Source organism: Fusarium redolens, assembly GCF_020744475.1.
Source record: "Fusarium redolens strain MPI-CAGE-AT-0023 chromosome Unknown BKA55scaffold_1, whole genome shotgun sequence".
NCBI classification, from domain to species: domain Eukaryota; kingdom Fungi; phylum Ascomycota; class Sordariomycetes; order Hypocreales; family Nectriaceae; genus Fusarium; species Fusarium redolens.
In genome coordinates, this window is record NW_025763664.1 from 1,285,382 (window position 1) to 1,308,323 (window position 22,942).

The following is a 22,942-nucleotide window of genomic DNA, read 5'->3' on the forward strand; positions in this document are numbered from 1 at the left end:
TTTTCACATGGAAAATCCGGGGCAGCACCCTTGCACGTCATTTGCGACCTACATATCCTCTCTCACATGAAAGTTCTATGCGCATCTTGACAAATTTTGCACGTTTGTTTACGTCTCCTTACCATTCTCCTCATTATCACTACTCAGCCAAATAATGTCGTCTCCAAATAACAAGTCACCCGCTAATGGCGATGCCGGTGCCGCCGATGAGAAACCGCGACTCACTGAGGAGGAAAAGAAGCAGAACCATATCGCATCTGGTATGTGAACTGTTTACACGTGATATTCGATGTCGCATGATATCTTAGATACTCCTGGGTGCTCTTTGAGACGATATTTGCTAATGCGCATCAATCAGAGCAGAAGCGACGCCAAGCGATTCGTGAAGGCTTCGACCGCTTAACTGAACTGGTGCCTGGCTTAGAAGGACAGGGGAGATCCGAGGGCCTGGTTCTAAAGCGGACAGTTGACTATATGCGTGAGCAGCTCTCAGAGCGACAGGCTATGGTTGATCGCATTGAACAGGCTGGCGGTGACGTCGATGAGAAGCATAAGAGGTGAGTTGGGTAACCACTTTGCGATCAACAAACTACCTTAGGTACTGACTGTCTTTCTAGGGCTCTATATCAACAGGCGGCGAACCCAGGTCGTACTAGGGGATGATTACATGCTTGAATGGTTTTCACAGCTACCGCACATCAAGAGCCTGGACAGGCTCGACGACGTTGGGCATTAAGTCGATGGAACTGATTGACTATCACATATCAGCACCTGACCAGCCCAAATCGCGATAGCAACGAGCCGCGCCATAATGGCAGCGCCGCGCTATCAGCACGACTAGGGAAGAAAGACTGATATAGAGACTATTGTATCTACAAATGTGTTTTTACAGTTATTATTACATGTTTTACTACATCGCATATGTCTAGGCAAATGTGTCTACCATGGTCCTGAACCGCTCACGTACCTCCTCTGGTGATAGCATTTCCTTGCCCAGCGAAACCCGCTTGTTCTCAACATCTTTCTGTCCGATCACGAGGATCTCACCATAGTTCTTCTCTCTTGCCTCCTTGATCTTCGCGCCCAGAGGTCGTGCACTATTATCTATGTCGACCGACAGCCCAGTTGGTCGAAAGGCGTTATCCTGACTAGGAAGGATGCCGTTCTCAAGCTGCGCGTAAAGTTGATCATTGTTACCAACCAACACGCCGCGCACTTCCTCCGCCCATTCGAAGACGGGTTCGGCGGTGTTGATGGTGAGAATGATGACTTGGCGAGGGTTCAGCCAGAAAGGCCACTTGCCATTATATTTCTCAATCAGGAGAGCCATGAGGCGCTCAACTGAGCCCAAGACAGCGCGATGAATCATAACAGGGCGAACAGGGCCATACTCATCGAGTAGAGAAGTATCTGTGGTCGTCTTGCCTCTGGCTTCATATTCTGGAGCAGGGGCCTGATACTCTAGTTCAAATCTCTTGGGGAGTTGAAAGTCGAGTTGAATAGTTGCCGTCTGATGCTCTTTTCCATCAGAATCTGTGAGGACAATATCGATCTTGGGTCCATAGAAAGCACCATCTCCCTCATTTACACCCCACTCCATGCCTGATGCGTCCAGGGCTCGCTTTAAGGCGTTCTCAGCTTGATCCCACTCCTCCTCAGTACCAATGTAGTGATTTTTTGGCCGTGTGGAGAGTGCAAGTCGATAATTGGAGCCGAATCGCAGAACAGTGTACACCACCTTGACAAAGTCTAGAGTCTTCTTAATCTCCTTCTCAACCTGAATTGGTCGGCAGAAAATGTGTCCATCATCCTGGTGAAAACGTCGAACACGAGTGAGTCCACTCAATGCGCCAGAGATCTCGTTTCTATGCAGAGGACTAAAGTCGGCATATCGAATTGGAAGGTCTCGGTAACTGCGGTTCTTGGAGGCGAAAATGAGGCAGTGGCCAGGACAGTTCATAGGCTTTAGACCATAGTCACCCTCTTCCTCCTCGTCTGGCTTCAGATCGTTCTGACCACTCCCACAGCATCCTTCATGTTGCGCAGGCGGCGGTTCTGTATTTCCTCTTACAGCATACATGTCGTCGGCGTAGTTTTCCAAATGACCTGATTTGGCCCATAGTGACTTTTTGTAGATGGTTGGCGTAATAACCTCCTCGAAGCCATATCGTACGTATTGTTTGCGGAGAAAGTCGACAAGTCGATTGAAGATTCGCGAGCCATTCGGTAGGAATATGGGGGAACCGGGGCTGTAGATCGAGTTGATAAAGAGTTCTTGTTTGGTACCGAGTTTACGATGGTCGGGAGGTTCTCGCTTTTCGGACTCCTGAGAGTAGAATCGACTGCGAGAGAGGCACTGTGGGCACATCCATGGTCTTCTTAGAGATGTATTGAAAGCCGCTCGGGCGGTCCTCGAGCGGATCATGGCCAATTCGACGCGCAATGGCGCGTGATAAATCGTCATTCAATGCTTTTGCGGAAATATGACGATCTAAAATTCAAAACCCACCTGAAATCGTTGAAGGACGCCTGCCAGCTCGTTACTGTTTAGAGCCTAGCGGACACTGGCGGGCCGCTATTCTTAGCGGTCAGCTATCGCCTATCGGCAGTCGGCGGACATGTCCAGCTCGTGTAGCGGTTAACAATATAATACAGGGCCATGTAATATACATATAAACTTATAAGGAGGGCAATCTCTTTGATAATACAGGCAGACCAAAGTTATATCAGATCATCCTTCTATAAGTGACATGTGAGATCATAGGCCAATGTATAGTCCCTTTGTTCTATAGTGGTTATGGACATTGTGGCATGGGTCTTTGGGGTCTTTGTGTGACCCCTCCCCAACGCTAACAACCTAATGGAACCCCGCCATCCATACAAACAGAGCAACTGCGTGAGTATCTCGACTAGCCAAAATTCACGACTCTTCTTCATACCGTAATTTCTCTTCGCACTCACGCAACGAGGGCTTCTTCCTCTGATTAAATAATACCATAGTCAAGCTTCCAAAGTCCTAACTAATCCTGCGGCTCCCACGGACATAGGCCGCTGCTGGCTCTCACCATGAGCTTCGCTATTGAAGTCCCAGGCGATGCGAATCCGCTGTCTTTGCAGTCGCTTTATCAGACACTGCAGTCAGCCACTTCGACCGATTATGCGCAGCGTCAAACGGCAGGGCAACAACTAACATCATGGGAGCTTCGACCAGGCTACTATTCATCTTTGCAGGTGAGCCTATACGCAAGATCGAGACTCTTTTCTAGGCACTAACAATCTGGCAGGCTGTCTACCTCGACAAGTCCCTCGCCTACGAAGTTCGATTTCTTGCCGTCATCCAGCTCAAGAATGGTATTGACCGGTATTGGCGGTTATTTAACCATGTCAAGAACAGTATAAAACCAGACGAAAAGAGCTTGATACGCTCGCGACTATTCCAAGGTTCTATCGAGGAAGAGCACACCAACCTCGCTCTACACAATGCTCTGGTGGTCGCGAAGATCGTTAGAATCGATTATCCTGGCGAATGGCCAGATGCTATGGGAAATATTATCGAACTCCTACGTTCATCCCGAAATGGTAACCAAAGACATCTTCATGGCATCCTCGAGATCCTACTACGAGTAGTGAAGGAACTAGGAACCGCACGAATGCGAAAGAACCAGACCGCTCTACAATCAGTCACCCCTGAGATTGTTCACGTTCTAAGCGAAGTCTACTCAGAAAAGTCCCAGGCATGGATGGGCTTCCTTACTGGTGGACCAGGAGGTCAGGAGGAAGTCAACTTGGCTATGCTCAACAGCTTACTTGCTCTTCGAGTCCTTCGTCGGCTTGTTATTATGGGCTACGAGCGCCCCCACAGTGACAGCACCGTTGAGCAATTCTGGACTTTGTCACAGAACCAGTTCGGGCAGCTGCTCAACCTTGTTAGTCACGACTCGGCCGTCCCACCAAATTATCAAGAAGTTGTTGGCAAACACTTGCTCCAATTTACGAAGCTGCACATTGACATGGCGGAGCAGCATGCCGCCAGCTTTGTGTTTCTCCCCAACTCTATCCCATTGGTGCAATCATATTGGGAGCTGGTTGCGAAGTTTGCAGAGGTATTCGACAAGTCTGGCGGTATCAGACAAGGCCCATCAGAGACCGGATCTGCAAAGTCCAAGGTCGAGGGCCCTGTACTGGAAAGACTGGCCCTCAAAGGACTTCTCCTGCTTAGGTCATGCGTTCGAATAGGATTCCAGCATGTCCAGACCTTTAGATGGCGAAGCCCAGAAACAAAGGCCGAGCAGGAAAAGGCTAAGAACCTGATCAAGACGGAACTTTTGAAACCTGATCTCGTTATTCAAATCGTGAACTCCATCATCACCCATCTCTTTGTTTTCCGTAAGTCGGATCTCGAAGGTTGGGAGGAAGATCCAGAGGAGTGGGAACAACAGGAACAGAGCGAAGGAAATGCTTATGAGTGGGAAGTAAGACCGTGTGCTGAAAAGCTGTTCCTCGATCTCCTCACAAACTATAAGGACTTGCTAGTCCCTCCCCTATTGTCTTATTTCCAGACAGCGCAGGATCCCCACGCCGATATTGCTACCAAAGAAGCAGTGTACACTGCAATGGGCCTTGCTGCTGCTCATGTTCATCATGTGTTTGACTTTGATGCTGTTCTGTCTTCAACAATTGTCAATGACGCACGTCTGCAAGGCGGCCTCTGCAAGGTACTGCGACGAAGAATCGCCATCCTTGTGAGTCAGTGGGCTCCTATCAAGCTCGATGACTCAAGTAGGCCGATTGTCTACCAGATCTACCGGCATTTCCTCAACCCTGAGGATGAGACCAATGACGTGGTTGTCAGAATTACAGCTGCCCGACAACTACGATGGATTGCCGATGAGCTTGACTTTAATGTGGACGCTTTCCTACCGTACACTTCTGATGTTTTATCACAACTCATCAACCTCGTCCAGAGTGTTGATGTCGATGAGACTAAGTTGGCTATCCTTGAGTCTATTAGAATCCTGGTTACACGAATGGAAGAGCAAGTATCACAGTTTGGAGACCAGCTCATGTCGGCTCTTCCTACGGTTTGGGAGAACTCGGGGGCTGAAGAGTACATGATCAAACAAGCGGTAACATCAATTTTCGCGGCCCTGGTTATGAGCATGGGCCCTGATTCACAACGATACCAGCATTTCATGTTGCCACTCCTCTCTGAAGCAGCTCGTCGAGGATCAGACCTACATCTCCATTTGATTGATGAATCTTTGGAGTTGTGGAACAATATTCTCATGCAGAGCTATGCCCCCTTGGCTCCTGAGTTGGTAAACATTGCAGAACTTGCTCTTCCACTGCTCGAGTATGACAGTGAGACGGCCTCACTGGCTCTAACAGTTGTTGAGTCTTATATACTTCTTGCTCCTGCTTCTATGCTGGAAGATCGCTTGCGTCGCCCGACATTGAGCGCCTTGTCTAATATCTTAGATTCAAAGAGCCGAGAACAAGTTCGTATGGGTACAAGTTGCATTGAGAATTTCATCCGAGCCGCTGTAGAGCTTGGCGGCTCGACCGGAGTTTCAGTTATCTTACAGGACATGGTTGAAATCGGCTTTATGAACAAAATCCTCGGAAACCTACATGACGCTTGGGAATCACATCAGACTACAGGCCCAAACCGAAAGGTCAGCAAACTCAGCACTATCACCGAGACGGATTATTTTGCTATTCTAGGACGCCTAGCTCTCGCTGAACCCACACTGTTCAGCCAGATGTTGACCAACATGGGTTCGCTTGATCAAGTTTGGGCCTGGCTCTCATCTGAGTGGTTCTCACATATGTCGAGTATGGACCATGTTGAGCGACAGAAGCTCTACCTTCTTGGCTTGACAAGACTACTGGAATTACCATCACCTGTTCAAGAACTTGTGTTGAGCAAACTCCAGGACTACTTCGACATGTGGATCAATGTGATTTCCGATCTCCAAGACGGCGTGGCCAACGGAACTGATACTCTGATATGGGGTCCTTTGGAGACCACCGAATATGATACCCCCAAAATCATCGCAGAACGCAACATGGAAGCTAAAGATCCCATTCATACCGTTCACGCCTTCGACTTTGTCAAGATGCGCCTGCAGGATTTGGTGAACAGGGTTGGGGGTGAGCAAGCCTTCCAGGAGCAGTGGGCCGTCAATGTAGATAAAGAGGTGCTGGAGAAGTTTCAGCAAATGGCTTCTGGTGTTCAGCAACAGCAACAGTGAGATAATATCATTGGACATGAGATTAGAGTAGGTGAAGATCACGATGATGAATTGGGAAATGATACACGGGGATGGATTTACAATAAGATTAGACCATTGTTAACGGTTTCATGCAAAAGGCTGAATGAAGTCTTCTCTCAATAGTTACTCACTCAGTGAATCGAATGATCAGCAACATAAATCTATCCCTTTGATCAAATATGACCTACAGCTCCATCTATAGCTTGCTCTGTCCCTCCTCAGGTATCTTTATAACAACCTTACCCCAAGTCCCCCTACCACCAAGAGCCTTCAAAGCAGCCCCAGTCCTCTCGAGACCAACAAACTCCTCATCGGTATACTCAGTACCCCTGAGCTTACCTTGCTTAACAAGCTCCATGATACCATTCCACACCTTGGGTATCGTCTCCCTCTCATGGATGGAGTATGCGCCCCAGTGCAGTCCAACAATGGAGATGTTCTTAAGGAGAACCTTGTTCATGGCGACCTTTTCAATCTTGCCAGCTGCAAAACCGATGACGAGGATTCGGCCGTTCCAGGCTGTGCACTTTGTGGAAAGGTCGATTAGACCGACGGGGTCGTAGACGATGTCGACACCACGAGAGTCGGGGGTTAGAGCCTTGACCTTTGCAGGCCATGTAGCGTCGTTGTAAGAAATAACATGGTCGGCACCATAAGACTTTGCGATATCGAGCTTATGCTGTGTAGAAGCTGTCGCAATAACAGTCGCGCCAAAAGCCTTGGCCACTATCTCATGTCAGTTTACATCTCATCGCCACTTTGAGAATCTCATACCTTGAACAGCTGCAAGACCAACACCACCAGCTGCAGCATGAACAAGCACATAATCGCCCTTCTTAATACCCGCTCTCACAACCAAAGCGCCATAACTTGTAGGTGCAGTAACAAACAGGCCAGCAGCCTCCTTGAACGACCAGCCATCGGGAACAGGCAGAAGCGTATCTTCTATAGCCTTGATCTTTGTCGCAAAAGCGCCCTGGGATGCGCCGAAGACTCGCGATCCAATAGGAAACTTGGGGTTGGAGCTATCCTTGGGCGTTGCGATGACGGTACCTGCAAATTCGGCGCCAGCGATCCAGGGGAAGGCTATATGGTGTTAGCGATTTCGTGTGTAAAGGGTCATGGGGATGAGCTTACGGGGTTGGTTTTGGTATTTTCCTTGGATTTGTAAGATATCGAAGAAGTTGGCGGCGGCGGCGTGGACTTGGATGAGATATTCATCGTCTGTGGGCTTAGGATCGGGAAGATCTGAGACCTTGAGCTGATCAGGGCCCTTTGAAATTGTTAGTGTGCTCGATGAAAGTGATTGGTGACATTGGAAGCTCACCTTGAGATATTCGGTGATTTGAATGCCGCGCATGATGGATGTGGGTGCTTATATATGTTGGCTGGGTATTGTGAGTGAAGTTCCGTCGCGTAACTAGATGGAGGATGAAACCAAGCGTTGACCAAAAAATCACAATATACAGTTTACGGATGACAAGTTGGGGAGAGATGAGAGATGTCGCAAAAGAAGAAGAACAGATTTAATAGCTGACGTCGGTTACCTTGTCGCGGCCGGAGTCTGGGGTTACGCGGGGAAGATATCCATGAGCCGAGGCATCTTCCCCCAGCGATCGGCCCCTAACTAACTACAGGGTGGACTATACCAATATGATTACATCAACATGAATATCCATGATATCCCTATTAGCACTCCAGCCTCATGAATTGAAACTATAATCAGAGTCATGGCTAAGATAATTACAAATCACATTAAAACAAGTTGTCGTTGAAGTTCGAAATACTCTCTGTTCCAAACCTGATAGTTATGACCACACCATGCTTCACCCAGAGGATATTTCCCCAATCAACCTGTATTGCTCAGCTTGTCTCGCCAATCTTGACTCAAATGCCCCTCCCAGCTGAAGTGGGCAAACACTGAATTCTACCCCAAATTCTCCACGCTGGGCATATCGCTCAAGGTCCGCTAAGCAAATGCTCAATGGCACCCTGGACGCTTCCGCCACTTCGACGCAGGGCCGCAACATTGCGGTCAAAGTCAAAGAAACCCATATCATTAAGCTGGCGCAATTGCTCAGCGTAGCGCTCTTCCGGAGGTCGGTTATCAGCAGGAGCCGCAGGAGCCGAGTCCATTCCACCACCACCAAGCATTTGCATCATCTGCTGCATCATCTCGGGGTTCATGCCAAAGGGGTTGTTGGGCTGGGCGCCAGCTCCGGGAGGGGGGAATAGCGCAGCAAATGGGTTCGCGGGAGGTGGGCTAGTGGTCGAGCCCTGCTGCGCACCACCTTGGCTGGGCGTTGTTCCAGAAGTTTGCGCATCGGCCGAACTGTCCGTCGCTCCTTGGCTGGGTGCGTTCCCTGTGCCAGTCTGTCCCGTCTGTCCCGTCGCGGTCGCTCCTTGGCCGATGTCTCCGTACAGTGAGCGAAGTCCTTGAAGCTGCTGCATAAGCTGAGCCATGTCAGGAGGGTTTCCTCCCTGTTGACCTCCCATCATGCCTGATAGAAATGGGTTGGCGAGAGGGTTTGCCTGGCCTTGTTGACCCTGCGCATTTCCTCCACTGGCTGCACCCTGAGGTGTGGTATCAGTAGCACCAGGAGCTGGGAAAGCTCCAGCTTCTCCTCCTTGCATGCTTCGCTGCATACGCATTGCCTGGCTCATCATCTCGGGGCTGCTCATCATCTGTCGCATAAACGGCGATGTAATGATTTCTCGAGCGTTGGGAAGGTTTCGAAGCATAGGGTTCGAATCGATCAGCATGTTGATGAAGTCGGGGTTGTTGAGGGCCTCGTTCATAGATTGTTGAACGTTGGGGTCGGACATGAGTCGTTGAATTCGTGCCTCGTCCATAGGGGCGCCCATCTAAGAGTATGTGTCAGCAACAGTCAATATACACAGGACATGGTACTTACACCACCATCGGGCCCAAACATGTCAAGCCCGGGGAGGCCATTCCCAAATCCAGCATATCGAGCACCAGTCAAGTTGGCAAAAGGTTGGTTGGCTGTGCCTGAAGCCATGTTGGTGGGGGCGGGAGTCGATGTGGAGGTATTAGCGGTGGGAGTTTGATTGGGCTGCTGATTGCTGGCAGCGCTCTTGACCATGTGGATTGTGTTGTTGTGCTTGATCTTGTAAGTGCTCAGAGCATCGTCGTTCTTCATGACTCGGCCAGAGTAGATTAGGCGTTGTCGTTCAACGGGAATGTTCTCATAGTCCTCTCCCGCGAGCTTAGTCTTGAGGTCGAGGACAGTTGCTGTGTCGTTGATAGTAATGCTATGCGTGCTGTCTGAGGAAGTCTTCACCTTGAAGGTGATCTGAGAGTCAGCGCTCGGCTCGGGATTGTCGGCCATTGTGTGAACTGGCGATATGGCGTGGCGCGGCGCAACGAGGGGGTTGAGTAGCGATAGCGGGGGGTTTGAGGATGGAACAAGAGCGGGGAGGAAGCTCTTGAGTGTAGAAGAAAGGATACGTGGTCGTGACTGCTGCCCCCAAATATGCTGTTACTGTTAAATAGCAATAGCTTAATGCCTGGGGATGTTGGGAGGAAAAGTGTAGTCTTGAGCTTAGACGATGGGTGAAGGCGAAGTTGAAAGCAGGTAAATTGAGCAAAGCCTGGAGAAGAAGGGTAGACTAAACGTCAAGGCCCGGTCCCATACGGTAAGTGCTGAGTTACTCAATTGGATCAACTGCAGATGCAGGCGCAGGCGCAGGCAGCCCAGGCTCAGGTGGTATTGTCAGTCGGTAGTGACGTGGGGCAACTTCTACTACCAATGACGCGCTGTGGATAATTATCAAATAAAAGTAAAGTCGATTAATCAGGAATTGGAGAATTTAAAAAAAGAAATCTTCTGAAAATAGAGACTTTGCATGTGAGTTACGATAAGTATGTATATGTATCAAAGGCCTTTTATGAGGAAAGTATCCTCTTACTTAAAGGGCTCCCTCTTAAACATATGAACACATATCAGCTTATTCCATCGACGTCCATCATCTTCTGTAGCTAGATCCCAATAAACACAGCCAAGTCAACATCATTTCCGGAAGATAGGAACTAGACCTCATCTCAGCCTCTTTAACCGAAAACTCGGGCGTCATCTATTGAAATTATTCCCCCTTTCATACATCCTTTGTGCCTTAAGGGTGACACTTGTGGCTTTAGGCTGCATATAAACTCATGATTCAAGCACCCGTCTCACTCTCGCAAGTATTTAGTTCCGTTTGTTGAAAGAGGCTTAAACAGCGCAAAGTTCCGAAACAACGAGATTAGTTAGAAGATGATGAGAAGACTTTGACAGGAGATCTTGTTTAATTACACTCATCTTGACGTTTAATAATGAACATACCACACTTTCTTTTACGAGGGTGTTGGACTGATACAGGGTAACCAACTAACGTGGGGCCTTGGTCTTGATCTCAATTGAGTTGAACTGCGAACATCCATAGCTTCACTAAACCAACTTCAACTCTCACCTGAAGCTTCAATAAGATACGCTCAAATCATTGACAAAATGGAATGAGTCGCATCACTTAGAAGACAAGGTATCGTCTCTTTCATATATATATACTATCGGCGGATGGTCAGAGTTAATCCAACACTAGACAATGACCCAAAGCCCATCATGATCCAAGGCATCTTTTACGCCAGATTCTTCCCTCAAGAGGGTAAACAGTCACAGACCCATAAGCTCATATGTCGTTTCTAATACCCTTCAGGCCCCAAGATCGTCGCACAGTCTCCCGCAGGCTGCATAACCCCCGTCGAAGGCTCAACCAAATCCCCTCTCATCGACTTCGACGTGCTTCATGAGTACATCATCCCTAGACAAGCCTTCTGCAATCGCTATCTCACCATCAACACACCCGATGGAAAATATACTGTCCTAGGATATCCAATTGTTATTCCTCACACAAAATACCTTCGAAATGAGTTCATCTTTAACTTCGGCCTTGTGCTCGACGCTGATGTCGACCACGTTCCTTATGAGCGCGTCGTTCGTGGCCTAGCTTCTACCTTTTCGGAGATGGAGAAGCAGAATGAGTATTTGAGTCAAAACGCAGAGACAAAAGGTTCGGGAAGGAGACCGATTGATAGTTTACTTGAGATTGTTAAAGAGGATTTGGACAATTATGGAGAGTGCATGATTCCAGTCGGTAAGCTCACTTTTTCGCTCGAACAGACTTGATACTAATGAATTTGCAGACGAAGCCAACACTATCAACATGAAGCTCTTCCCTCACCACATGGATCCTCCCAGGGTTCGAGGCTGGCATGTCCCCGTCCCAAAGGCCAAATTCTCCGACATTATGGATCCGACCTGGGACCTCACACTTCAGAAAGTCATATCTCATATCGACGGTGTCTCTGATGTTCGACGTATCGCCCACGCTGCTTCTGTCTCACTTGAGCTAGCAAAAACTGCCCTTCGCCATCTCCTCTATTACGACACTATCCTACTTCTTGACATGTTCTTTTTCACGGCATGCTACGCTCCACGACCCGGAATCCATGACTTTATCAGAAATGTTGATGGGATGGTTGATGAATGTGCGGCATATGTATCTCATGGACGTGGCCTTGTGAGCAACTACCATCTCATTAAACTCATGTCCACCTTTGCTCCCGGAAAGTCCGTCATGGAATGGCTCAAGGTGCACCAAGACACGGGATTTGAGGTCCTCCGCTTTGTTGACGTTCGCAGATTTGTCCAGTTCGGCGTTATAAAGGGTTGCATATACCGCGTTCACAAATTTGTCGTCTCAAAGCAATATCTCGCTGCCTTGGCCTCTGGACAAAGCCGTCCGGTCCCAGGAGGAGATCCACTGCAGAAGTATACGGATGGCTGTCATCACTTTGACCAAATTATCACAGAGCAGAACATGACGGACAGCGAAATCATGGAGAAACTCAAGAAGTTGCCAGTTCCAAAGGGGGACCTGGCAGTCTTTTATAGATAGATCCAGTTTCAAACTTTTATACCCATCGTTTTTAACGTTTTACATCATATCTATGGTATCATGCAGATTACAATATAGTACAGTTTTATGTTACACGGCAAATACAAGCCGATCCTGCACAGACATCTCCTCATTTGTCTCTCCTATCCCATGTAAGTCGAGCCCGCCTCTCACGCACATCGTGCTTATTAGGCAGCTCAATATCTGAGTTATTGGCTACCTTTAGTTGGCCTTTCTTCCTCAGAGCAATTTGAGTAAGTTCCTTGTCTGATACCGCCTTACCCTTCTGTTCAATATCTTTCTTGAGCTCCTCTTTCATTCTGCGCATGAGACCAGTGCCGGGCTGGCCGGGGTAGATCTGTCCGCTCTTCTTCCACTCCTCATCGCCGATGAGTTCGACAATTCGGACGTTGTGCTTGCCCTTGCGCATGATGAGCATGCGGTCGTCGATGAGAAACTTGGAAGTCTCGTCGGGGAACCAAGCCTTCATAGGTGTCCAGGACAGGTTACCGGGGACGAGTCCCCTTTTCTGGCCAGGCTGCGCGGCGATATAGGCTCCCTGTGCAGAGAGAAGACGCTGGCCTTCACTGCTACTGGATGCGAGACCACAAGCGTGGAGAATCTTTGCTGGCGAGAGGCTCATGATGGAGCGGGGAAGTTGAATATCGCTTCTTGGGGCATTGTTGACAGTGACGATGCCAGTATCTGGAGTAGGCTCGCTGACAATACCGCTGGGTAGCTTGGTACCAAATCGGAACTCGTGTTGCTTGGCTTCCTGAACAGCCTTCTGAGAACCGTGGATAAGTGAAAGAACTTCGAAAGCCAGGGTGTGCTGCGCCTTTCGCTCCTGGGGCGCCGCTCGGTGCTCCTCCATGAGCTTGGAGATCTGCTCCAAAGGCATAAATGTAAACATCTTGAGCAAATTCTCAACCTCCTCGTCAGACCGCCGAACAAAATAACCGTACAAGTCGAATGCCGTTGTCTTAAACTCGTCCAACCATATAGCATTGCCAGCACTTTTGCCGAACTTGTTGCCAGCAGAATCTGTTAATAACGGCACGGTGAAACCTACTGGCTCATGGTCCCAGGTTGAAGGCATCTTCAGGTGAGGTGCCTCTTCAGTCTCACGAATAGTCTTGAGGGCATCAATTCCAGCAGTAATGTTGCCGTACTGATCTGAGCCTCCAATCTGCATCTGAATGCCAAGTTTGTTGTACATATGCCAGAAGTCCCATCCTTGAAGCAGGGGATACATAAATTCGCCGAGAGACATGCCGTCTCCTTCAGTCATCTTTCGCTTAACACTATAAGTGTTGTCAGCACTCTGAATGGCAGTTTCTGAGTTTGAGGAGAACTCACGTATCCCTAGCCAACATAGGTCCGATTCTTGTATGTCTGGCAATCCTCTTGGCAAAATCATAAAGAGTAAGGTTTCCTAGCCACATGTTGTTGTTCAACAAACGATGTGTGGCAGCCCAATCCTCCTCATATCCGTACTTCTGCTTTAATATGTGGACATTTTTCCATAACTTCGTCAGCTGGACGTGGATTTTTGTGATGTTCTTGGAAATATCGGCATTGGAAAGAATTGTTCGGCTCTCGAGTCGGTCGGTTGGGTCACCAATGCGGGCAGTTGAGCCACCGATCAAGGTGACAGCAGGATAACCATGGAACCACATCCAGAACATGGGCATGAGGGGTAGCAAGTGACCGACGTGCATCGAGTCGGCGGTGGGATCGATACCGACGTAGGAGCCTATTCTCCTGACTCGCATAATCTCCTTGATCTTGTCGGGGGATCTAAAGTATAAGTTAGATATATAGTCGAGTCGAGAATCATGGGTAGTGTCGCATACCCTGCCACATCCTTGATATATCCTCGTTCTTGAAGAACATCCCATGTGTGTGGAATCTCGCCATTCTCAATCTTTTCCGCCCTCTCTTTCCATCTTTCCTCGCCCTCTGCAACTTTCTTGAGGTACGTCGTCGCAACGTTGCGAACTTGGAGGGACCGTTGAGCATTAAGGCATCTCGAATATATGGTTGTTCGTGAGGGCGCAAGTTTTGAGACGATGGCACGACTCGCCATGGTGGACGGTTGAGCAATTGCTCAGTTGGAAATAATTGGGATGACACAAAAAGAAAATGTCTTTAGGATCCAACTTCTACTCCAACTCAAACAAACCTGGGCATCATAGCTCGAAGCTGTTAGCCCAAAAAAATCCAGGCGAGGTTCGATAAGATCTTCAAATGTCGACCAATCACATATGACTTTGGCGAAACAGCGCTATTGGCTCCGTGACGGCCATAGATATCCACACCACAGGGAAACCTTCGGGACGCCTTGCACCAATCACGAAAGAGGTAATTCGAGATCCTCGGCAATGGTAGGACATCCAGTTCCGGGCCAGTTCGAATTGATTGAGGTCGACATCATCAGTTCAATTCTTCCTCTAAACCACTAACGCCCTTCGAAGCAGCCACCAATTGAGCGCCGCGACAACACCAACAAGAATAGATCACTCAACGCTTCAAAATGGCCTCAATTGCGCGTTCCTCTCTGCTTAGGCAGACCGCTATGGCTTCTCGATTGGCCGCTGTCCCCGCGACCCGAAGCACTTTCATGCCTATGCCTAGCATCCGATCTCAGCTTAAGGGTGTCGCTGCTTTCCACAACACTGCTCGGCGATCTGCTATTCTCCCTCCCGGACCTCGTGCGTACCAGTATCTTCATTATAAGCAACATATGCTAACGTATTCACAGAGCGCATCGAGGGTGGTGGTACGAATACATCCAAAAGCCGAATCGCAACTTGACCGGCTTCACATGATGCAAATATAATAACTAACAAATATTTAGTCAACGATCCTGCTCCCATCCCTGAGCCCAACGCCGCCCACGGCTCTTACCACTGGACCTTCGAGCGTCTCCTCGCCGCTGGCCTCGTCCCCTTGACCGTCGCTCCCTTCGCCGCCGGATCTCTCAACCCTACTCTCGACGCCATCCTCTGCAGTGTTCTGCTCCTCCACTCCCACATGGGCTTCCAGCAGGTTGTCATCGACTACATTCCCTCAAGGACTTACCCCGGCCTCCGAAAGATCTTCAACTGGCTCCTCAACATTGCGACTGTTCTTGTTGGTGTTGGACTGTACGAGTTCGAGACCAACGACGTTGGTATCACCGAGGCTGTCCGACGAGTGTGGAAGGCATAAAGTGGCTGAGCGTTGATTGGCGTGTGTAAGGTATGAAGGATGCTGTTGATAGTATTACTTGTCGCGCAGATTTGTGACTGCAGACACCTGTATAGAAAAATTTCCTTTGAGTTAACGAAGATTGCGTCAATTTCACACAAGACGGCTCTTTTACTTTACTTCCGAACTTAAAGTTCTCGTTTGTTGTTTTCAACGTGTTTGTGAGATTTATAGGCTTTGCCAACGCTTTCACAGTCTAGCAGAACGAAGGCTAAGAAGACAGCTGCGCAATATCAATTATATTGTTCAGGCTCGCTATTCTGTTCTGTACCAATTTCCGCAATATCAAATCCCTATCTCAGTCCATACCAGCTGTCCGAGTTAGATAGTCAAAGATGTAATCTCAGAGCCTCCTGCACGATCCATCTCGGGGGTGGGAGGAGGCAAGTTCTCCGACTTGGTGCAGATCCAGCAGCTAGCATACATGTTGACACGGTCAATGCAGGCTCCATCGAGGCGAGCACCATGCCGCTTAGGTGAGAAGCCGTGGGCCTCAAACTCCTTGATATACCAGGGGGTCAAGGCAGAAGAACGGAGCAGCACACGACCACCCATAGCCAAAGCTCGGTTAAGTTTAGTGATCTGGGCGGCAGCGGCTCGAGATCCAGTGTCGAACCAGTCCATACTGTCCATGACGACGGCAACAGTCAGAGTACCGGGGGTGATGCGTGCAATAACCTCCTCGAGCTCATCAGTGTGGATACGGAGACCATCGAGAGCGTTGGGGCGAGAGAGCTTGGCGTGGGCCCTGGGGCTGAGATAATCAGGGTGGCACTTAGGAGAGAACTTGCCATCCATGCAAACGTAATAGTAAGGGTTATCAGCAGCTATGTGAGTCTCCTCAGCGACAGGGTCAAGAGTGTTGACCATGTAGTGCCAGATAGCATGAGAGCGAGTGTTCTTGGCGGCAGGCTTGGGACCCTTAACAAGGTCCGACTCAGCGTGATCAGCCTCAATCATGGCCAGCTGGTTCTTAGGAACACCAAGTGCGGCCCAGAGGAAGCTCTCCTGAGAAACAACCAAGTTACAGACAAGCTTAGAGAGAAGAGCGGGACGGATCTTTCTTCGCCAGATCTCTCGCTGCTCATTCAGAGTCTTGGCCTCCAGGAGTTGCTTCACAGCCTTCTGCAGACCAAAGATTCGGGCAATCCAACGGAAGACACGGATAGCGTGGCGAGAACCTCCGGTATCGTACAGACCATAACCACCGCTGTTCTGGAAGACATGGACGTTCTTGAGCCAGTACTGGAATGCGCGGCCAGAAAGATGAGGAGAGAGTTTGGCGATGAGCAACTCACGGAAGTGAGGATGCTTTCCGTCTCCGAAGATCTTCCAGAAATCCTCATAGGGAAGGGCAGTGTAAGAAGCAGCCTTGAGTTCGAGCAGGTGGTTCTGGGTGGGGTTCAAGTCGACAGCATGAACACGGGCAGGGCTTTGAAGGAGATACGAGAGAATGTTGTCACCAGCAGAAGTAATGGCCAGAACCTTGTCGTCAGCACCGAGTTTCAAGAGGCGCTCATCAACACGAGTGTCCTCCCAAGTGAAAGCATAGATGTACTCGTCCTTGAACTGAGTATGCTTGGGGAGCTGCTCATCGTAGTAGATGCGCCAGTGATGGTTTTGGTAGAAGAACGAAGGGAGAGGGAGGTTGGAAGAAAGGTTCTGAACAGCAGTGAGGAACGCCTTAGATCGAATCTCAGGAGCAGACCTTTCGATGGCTCGGGTCAGGGCATCTCCGTGGTTAGCGGGGTACAGGTAAGGAGATTCTGTAACCAGAGCATCAATGCGCTCGACGATCTCATGAGGAAGACTTGACGACGAGAAAGGCTTCTTATGGCAACCAAGCCAGATGTAGTAGGGAATAGCTCCGAGGCCCTTGTTGCGAGTGTTGACGTTGAGAACGGTACCAAACTTATACTCGAGGTAATCTCGGCGACTGGGTTCAAGACCAACACGATCAAGGTCGAACCAAGAGCGCCAGAAGCTTCGTGACAAGAAGTTGACGTGACGGTCAACAAGACCACCAGTGTAGTTTCGGAAAGCAAAGTCAACCTGGTTCTGGACGTAAAAGTCGACCACTCCCAAGATACCTTGGGGTGAGAGAAGAGAAATCACAGAGTCAATGACCGAATAGTAGTCAGGCTGTTATCACGTGTCAGCGTGTCGTTAAAGTTTGAAGCACAGTGAGACATACAATCATGGACAAGCTGTAAGACATGGTGATCAGATCAGCTCCGCCAAAGTCAGGGCGAGGCTTGTCGAAGTAGCTCAGAGCCGGGGAACGGGGAGGAATCGGCTTCGAAGGCATGCCAGATTCATAATCCTCAAGACGGAACTTGCGAGCGTCCTCACAGACAACCTTGACATTCTTCCAGCCAAGGCGTTCAAATCGCTTTCTTGCCACTTCACAAAGAGAAGGGGAGAAATCGACGAGGTATACGCTCGAGAAGAAGGTAGGGACATCGACGAATGCGCCCATGGCCTCAATGTTGAAGCCGGTGCCGCCGCCAATCTGTATCACATATCAGTCATTTGTTGTGGCAACATGGTTTTCATAGTAGCTCACATCAACCCAGATTCTCTTGTTCTTGTTGCCGTTTTTAGGCGCAGCGTCCATCACCTTTGCCTGGATCTGCGCGGCAACAAGAGCCAGCATGTCCTCACGACCACGGAGGAGGACCTTTCGGGTAGCATCGTAAGCCCCGGCTTGCTTCTTGTAGAAGCTCTCAAGGGCATCTTGTTGATTGCCCTTTTTGCCGCCCTGGTGAGGCTTGATGAAGGAGGAGTAGAAGAAAAGGAAGAAAGATTTGATCAAGCCTGGGGCTTCGTCCTGACTCTTACTGGAGAAGATTGAGGTAAGGCAGAGCGTGCTGAGAGCAGTAGCAACGATGCCGGCCAGGAGAGACTGAGCGTTAGCCAAAGATAACATGTTACCACCCTGGCATGTTAATTAGTAGGCATTGAGGTTGAGGAGCCGGTGCAGGCTTACATGAGAAGCCATGGTACTCTCTCATTGTATGTTGAGAGAATAAGTGTTGAAAGAAGGGAGCTATTGAGGCAGTGTTGAAAGCTGTTCACACGACCAAGTTGTAGACGGATGAAAACTCGAGCAACAAGGACACGGCGAGCCAGGGCTATATAGGTCGAGGCACGCGAGTTGACAACCAAGCAGACCTGGCTCGAAAACCAATTCGGGTACATTGTCTCGGTATAACGGCCATTGTACGTAGTCGGCAGCTCTGACGCCTCGCACACGATGTGCTCAACGCGAATCTACTTGCTCATGTGTATGTAGGTCCCTGTTGATCTGCTCAACCCCACCAGATAGCCACGATACCCCGCCGCCAGGGCTCACTCTAGGCATGAGCTATAAGGTGGGTGATGGTGGTGGGAGCCAATAACTGAAGCACATGTTCAGAGTTGATAGAGTTTCAAGGGACTTGCAAGGCTGCGGCGGCGGCAAACATGTGCCATCCTTCGTTCGCTATGAGTAGTTACTCTAGCTCGTAGCGTGTGAGTGGGGTATATAGTTAGCAAGTGGTTTCAACTGAGTATAGTTGACGATCATGGACTTGAAGAGCCGAGGATGACATGGCTTCTCGAACATGGGTTGTGGTGATGAAAGGTGTTGAGTCTCAATGCCAATGAACAAGACATTGCTCTTCACTCGAAGAGCAAACACCCTTTAAGCAGGGACCAATCTCATCATGTGAAAAGAAACAGAAATGCCATAAACTGTCATTTGCGAAGATGAGACGTGCTTGGTGTTTTCGTATTAGTCGGGTCGTTCCAAAAGGGAAACGCAACGACCAATCAGACGACGGTAGTCAACCACATGTGGCCATCAACACTGACGTACGGATAAATGAGATAACCCAGACGATTGGAATGAGATTCAAGAGATTTTGTGTTGCAATGAAGAAAAGCCAATTCAACTGTACGGGAGTTATCGGCTGCACTGGCCATACCGTGTATGGATCTGAAAATCAACAAAGAATCAAGTGTCCTGGGAAGCAATGACAATAATTCCGAATAGTCATGCTCTTAGCCAAACCAATTGTCCACGGATCCCTTAAACATGAATGGTTTGTTGAGAGATGATGCTCATGCTGAGAATACTGGTTTTTATCGAAACGACAGAAACACTGTTACCGTAATTGCGTAGTCCATGTTTTGAATGAAATTAGAGGCTTTCTTCTAGTTTGCTGCGAGTAAGAAGAGCTATCGAAGAACGTGCAACTTCTTTGCACCTATAGAAAGGTTGCACGGCGAGTCATTGCATGGTTTATGCATGATTTATCTAGTCCAGGACAGCCAGCGCGAACTTGATTCTGAACATACATTGCTGGCAAGAATGCAGTCGACTTGGTTTAAAAAACCCCGAAATACTTGGTGGCTTTTGAGGTGAAGTCTTCGTAGGTAGGGGGAGGTGCAAGAAAACTTAGGATGTTTTATCCTAATGACAAAAAGACTTAGGTAAAGTTTGGCATAAGGTAGCGGGCCTATAGATTAAGTAATTTCGGCACCCAAGTTTAAAGTCAGAAGCTTTCCTGCGCCCTAGGGGGTGCCTGAGATCAGTAATAGAAGGCCTTTCGTTGCTGTATTTTTTAAATCCAATCAATGGGCTTCCTGGAAGATAATATATGCATCTGAAATTGGATTGCTGTGGTCCAGCTCTTGCATCAATTATGGTTCTTTTCATTCAACCTCTGGAGTCTGGAATTATTACTGTAGCAAGAGTCGTCATCCATGTAAGTGTCGGCGAGTTGTCGTGTTGTTTGCAGCTATTGACTTCAGAATGTGCTTCGAGGATTAATTACTAAGGAACAGGAAGAATTGTTAGCGACAGTGACTTGTACTGAAACCAGAGACTTCGCGATTCAATCGATTGTTTTCTAATACATGTAGATCGATCTCGAAAGGAACGGAATCAAACATATTCCGTGCCTGCTATTTTAAGTGCAAGGGTCTCATCCGGGGCAGCTGTTTCCCCTCAGCTGAGAACATCAAGGGGCAGGTACGTACCGGCGCCCAACCTGTACCGTGACGCACTTTAACAGAATCGCGTGCTTTAGAGCCGTGTCGTTCCTGCCTGTTATTGTTCCGTTGTCGCAATAATCATCAAAGCCTTCCACTCAACCTTCAATTCTATCTGATCGATCACGCGCAACCAAGAACCCAATCAAGCGCATATTAACCACGCTCATTTGTACCCCCCAACACCCGCGATCATGCCTCCAGGGCCGAGTCAGAAGGGGACGGGCAAGAAGAACTCAGCCATACCAAAGCAGAGCCGCAACACCACGCCTGCTCCAGTCGCGACAGCTAGTTTACCACCGCAGGAGTTTTACGATCCAGACTATCTTAACACGAGAGTCATCCTTTTTCGCAATCTTACCTATGATGATATCGTCGATCAATCCGCCTCAAATGCGACCATTCCAGATTCAAAGAGCCTTGATGGCATGATTGAACGACTCAAGAGCTTATCCAATATTATGGAAAAGCGCTCGACGTTTTACGATCGCGGGATGAGGCACTTGGCAGATGAGCGTAAAAAGCGACCATCCGAAGATTATAGCAGTCGCGCCGATGGTGAACAAGAAGGAAAACGACCAAAACATAAAAGAAAGAAGCCCGATTCACTTGCGCCGCAGGAAGGCAATGTCGGTATGTTTTTCCATGATATATGTGTTTAGCCTGAGGCAGGCGCCTGCCACAGAAGTTGTCAGTTGCTGGCACTGGCAACTAATTACCTAAACATGGGGTTCCGAACTAATTTTCTACAGAACGTTCGTCACCGATGCGAGACTCGAAAAACCGTAAACACGACCGCGATCCGAGTTCGCCTTTGTCACCTACACATGCTGGCTCACCATCGGCCATGGATGTTGACAAGAAGGCCAAGACCGAAGAAAAAGAAGGAGAGGAAGGAGAGTCAAGCTCTGAAGACGAGGGTGCGCCTCCTCGTCGCGAACAACCCCAAGCTATGACATTCGGCGAAGATCCTTCCACCTTCCCTGACCCCACCATCTACGAAATTCGAGCGACCTATCCCGGAATGCCCGATGAAGAACGCAAAGAGATCTACTCAGTTGCAACATATCCCCCGTCAGATCTCGCCGATCTTATTGCGGGCGATCCTCCTGACAAGGACTTCAGCAATGCAAAGCCCAACAGTCAGATCAACTTCTCTACGTTCTCGACGTACGTTGAGCCATTCTTCCGACCATTTTCCGAAGAGGATCTAGCCTTCCTACGAGAACGAGGGGATCGTGTGACACCCTTCGTCATGCCTAAGCGCGGCAAGAGACACTATACAGAGATATGGGCTGAGGAGGACGGCGCAATGTCGATCGATACACCACAACAAGGGCGGGACAAGCTTCCTCCGAATCAGCCACGAGGAAGCATAGACAACATGGACGATGACGTCGGAGAGACAGACAAGCTTTCAGTAGGCCCTTGGTTGACCCGCTTAATGCAAACGCTTCGACCTGAAGCCCGCGCGCAATCTGCAGACGACAAGCCTACGACAAATGGAACCACCAATGGAGATATTAGCATGAATGGTGATGCAGACGCCGAAGATAAGCCTGCATCCTCTGATGACAAACCGAACCAGCAGCCGGCAGCTTTTATGCCTGAATCGTCAACAGAGGCCTGGAAGAAAGCTTCTCATCCAAAATTGGAATATTCACAGGTTGATGAACGCATCAAGCAGGAACTCCGACACATTGGATTCCTTCCTCTTGATGGATTCGAAGCAGAGTACGATGGCCATTTTGACGACGAGGTCGCAGCTAGATTGAGACTTTTGCAAAATCGTCTCAAGGAGCAGATGCTGATCAACGGTGCGCGCAAAGCTCGTCTCACGGACCTTGTACGAGAACGTATGGCGTACCAGGAGTATCAGACCATCCTCGAGGATCTTGACGGCCAAGTGCAAGCTGCATACCTTAAGCGCACACGCACCATGGGCAAGAGCAAGAAGACGAAGCGTCCCGGAGGTGCAGGTGGCGGTAGTCACTTTGTGGGCGGCGCTGCGGGTACCGCTCGTCCGGGCATTGGCGATCTTACGAAGACGCTCATGGAGCGACGAAAGCGATGGATCGACACAATTGGATCAGTATTTGATGATGAAAGCCTTCGCAAGGTTCCGAGAATTACAGATCCGGAGAGTTCGATTTTCAAGCCGGCAGACATGAGCGAACTGATGAACAAAGAAAAAGAGCAATGGGATGAGGAAGTGGAGGAGGATTAGAAATCTTATTTGGCCGAGTCCCCCTAGGTTTGATCCCTAGGTATGACTCTTCTACTGTTGTGGTAGACTTGATTCGTGCAAAGGCGTTGGATGGTACATGATGGAGTTCAGGCGATGAGTTAATGTTTACCTAGGATCGGGATACCACTAGTCGTTATTTACTCTCTGAGTACGATGATGAAGAGAAAATGCA

At 49.1% G+C, this 22,942-nt stretch overlaps 10 protein-coding genes across 10 annotated transcripts; 5 read left to right on the forward strand and 5 right to left on the reverse strand.

Moving 5' to 3' along the window:
* The first annotated feature begins 51 nt into the window (after positions 1-51).
* Positions 52-879, forward strand: BKA55DRAFT_548482 (uncharacterized protein). Its single transcript, XM_046191121.1, has 2 exons — positions 52-260; positions 359-879. The coding sequence occupies exons 1-2, from the start codon at positions 155-157 to the stop codon at positions 559-561; spliced, it is 309 nt and encodes a 102-aa protein (XP_046056166.1). The 5' UTR covers positions 52-154; the 3' UTR covers positions 562-879.
* On the reverse strand, positions 880-2,579 carry BKA55DRAFT_548484 (uncharacterized protein). The gene has a single exon (XM_046191122.1). It carries the CDS (start codon positions 2,462-2,464, stop codon positions 926-928), a length of 1,539 nt encoding a protein of 512 aa, XP_046056167.1. The 5' UTR covers positions 2,465-2,579; the 3' UTR covers positions 880-925.
* A 487-nt stretch (positions 2,580-3,066) lies between these two features.
* On the forward strand, positions 3,067-6,254 carry BKA55DRAFT_532054 (armadillo-type protein; the record flags this gene model as incomplete). Its single annotated transcript, XM_046189290.1, has 2 exons — positions 3,067-3,231; positions 3,285-6,254. The coding sequence occupies 2 exons, from the start codon at positions 3,067-3,069 to the stop codon at positions 6,252-6,254; spliced, it is 3,135 nt and encodes a 1,044-aa protein (XP_046056168.1).
* A 108-nt stretch (positions 6,255-6,362) lies between these two features.
* BKA55DRAFT_8580 (uncharacterized protein) lies at positions 6,363-7,847 on the reverse strand. Its single transcript, XM_046201665.1, has 4 exons — positions 7,603-7,847; positions 7,413-7,548; positions 7,050-7,361; positions 6,363-7,001 (listed from the first exon to the last, which is right to left on the reverse strand). The coding sequence occupies exons 1-4, from the start codon at positions 7,633-7,635 to the stop codon at positions 6,472-6,474; spliced, it is 1,011 nt and encodes a 336-aa protein (XP_046056169.1). The 5' UTR covers positions 7,636-7,847; the 3' UTR covers positions 6,363-6,471.
* Positions 7,848-8,234: 387 nt separating this feature from the next.
* BKA55DRAFT_682492 (uncharacterized protein) lies at positions 8,235-9,628 on the reverse strand (the record flags this gene model as incomplete). The annotated part of the gene is made up of 2 exons (XM_046198356.1): positions 8,235-9,140; positions 9,191-9,628. The coding sequence occupies 2 exons, from the start codon at positions 9,626-9,628 to the stop codon at positions 8,235-8,237; spliced, it is 1,344 nt and encodes a 447-aa protein (XP_046056170.1).
* Positions 9,629-10,897: 1,269 nt separating this feature from the next.
* On the forward strand, positions 10,898-12,233 carry BKA55DRAFT_682493 (nitrogen permease regulator 2-domain-containing protein; the record flags this gene model as incomplete). Its single annotated transcript, XM_046198357.1, has 3 exons — positions 10,898-10,940; positions 10,992-11,429; positions 11,479-12,233. The coding sequence occupies 3 exons, from the start codon at positions 10,898-10,900 to the stop codon at positions 12,231-12,233; spliced, it is 1,236 nt and encodes a 411-aa protein (XP_046056171.1).
* A 130-nt stretch (positions 12,234-12,363) lies between these two features.
* On the reverse strand, positions 12,364-14,322 carry BKA55DRAFT_682494 (uncharacterized protein; the record flags this gene model as incomplete). Its single annotated transcript, XM_046198358.1, has 3 exons — positions 12,364-13,537; positions 13,593-14,033; positions 14,090-14,322. 3 exons carry the CDS (start codon positions 14,320-14,322, stop codon positions 12,364-12,366), a joined length of 1,848 nt encoding a protein of 615 aa, XP_046056172.1.
* Positions 14,323-14,595: 273 nt separating this feature from the next.
* BKA55DRAFT_8623 (CybS-domain-containing protein) lies at positions 14,596-15,908 on the forward strand. Its single transcript, XM_046201669.1, has 3 exons — positions 14,596-14,947; positions 14,998-15,015; positions 15,094-15,908. The coding sequence occupies exons 1-3, from the start codon at positions 14,770-14,772 to the stop codon at positions 15,444-15,446; spliced, it is 549 nt and encodes a 182-aa protein (XP_046056173.1). The 5' UTR covers positions 14,596-14,769; the 3' UTR covers positions 15,447-15,908.
* BKA55DRAFT_496245 (uncharacterized protein) lies at positions 15,807-18,414 on the reverse strand (the record flags this gene model as incomplete). The annotated part of the gene is made up of 3 exons (XM_046186357.1): positions 15,807-17,627; positions 17,680-17,997; positions 18,052-18,414. 3 exons carry the CDS (start codon positions 18,412-18,414, stop codon positions 15,807-15,809), a joined length of 2,502 nt encoding a protein of 833 aa, XP_046056174.1.
* A 2,302-nt stretch (positions 18,415-20,716) lies between these two features.
* On the forward strand, positions 20,717-22,749 carry BKA55DRAFT_588130 (histone acetyltransferases subunit 3-domain-containing protein; the record flags this gene model as incomplete). The annotated part of the gene is made up of 2 exons (XM_046194755.1): positions 20,717-21,155; positions 21,275-22,749. The coding sequence occupies 2 exons, from the start codon at positions 20,717-20,719 to the stop codon at positions 22,747-22,749; spliced, it is 1,914 nt and encodes a 637-aa protein (XP_046056175.1).
* Between the last annotated feature and the right edge of the window lie 193 nt (positions 22,750-22,942).

Coding starts and splice junctions, on each gene's coding strand:
- BKA55DRAFT_548482 (XM_046191121.1), top strand. CDS start 155: ATGTCGTCTCCAAATAACAAGTCACCCGCTAATGGCGATGCCGGTGCC. Junction 261..358: donor GCAGAACCATATCGCATCTG/GTATGTGAACTG, acceptor CGCATCAATCAG/AGCAGAAGCGACGCCAAGCG.
- BKA55DRAFT_8580 (XM_046201665.1), bottom strand. CDS start 7,635: ATGCGCGGCATTCAAATCACCGAATATCTCAAG. Junction 7,549..7,602: donor AAATCACCGAATATCTCAAG/GTGAGCTTCCAA, acceptor ACAATTTCAAAG/GGCCCTGATCAGCTCAAGGT. Junction 7,002..7,049: donor TGGTCTTGCAGCTGTTCAAG/GTATGAGATTCT, acceptor GACATGAGATAG/TGGCCAAGGCTTTTGGCGCG.
- BKA55DRAFT_548484 (XM_046191122.1), bottom strand. CDS start 2,464: ATGACGATTTATCACGCGCCATTGCGCGTCGAATTGGCCATGATCCGC.
- BKA55DRAFT_8623 (XM_046201669.1), top strand. CDS start 14,770: ATGGCCTCAATTGCGCGTTCCTCTCTGCTTAGGCAGACCGCTATGGCT.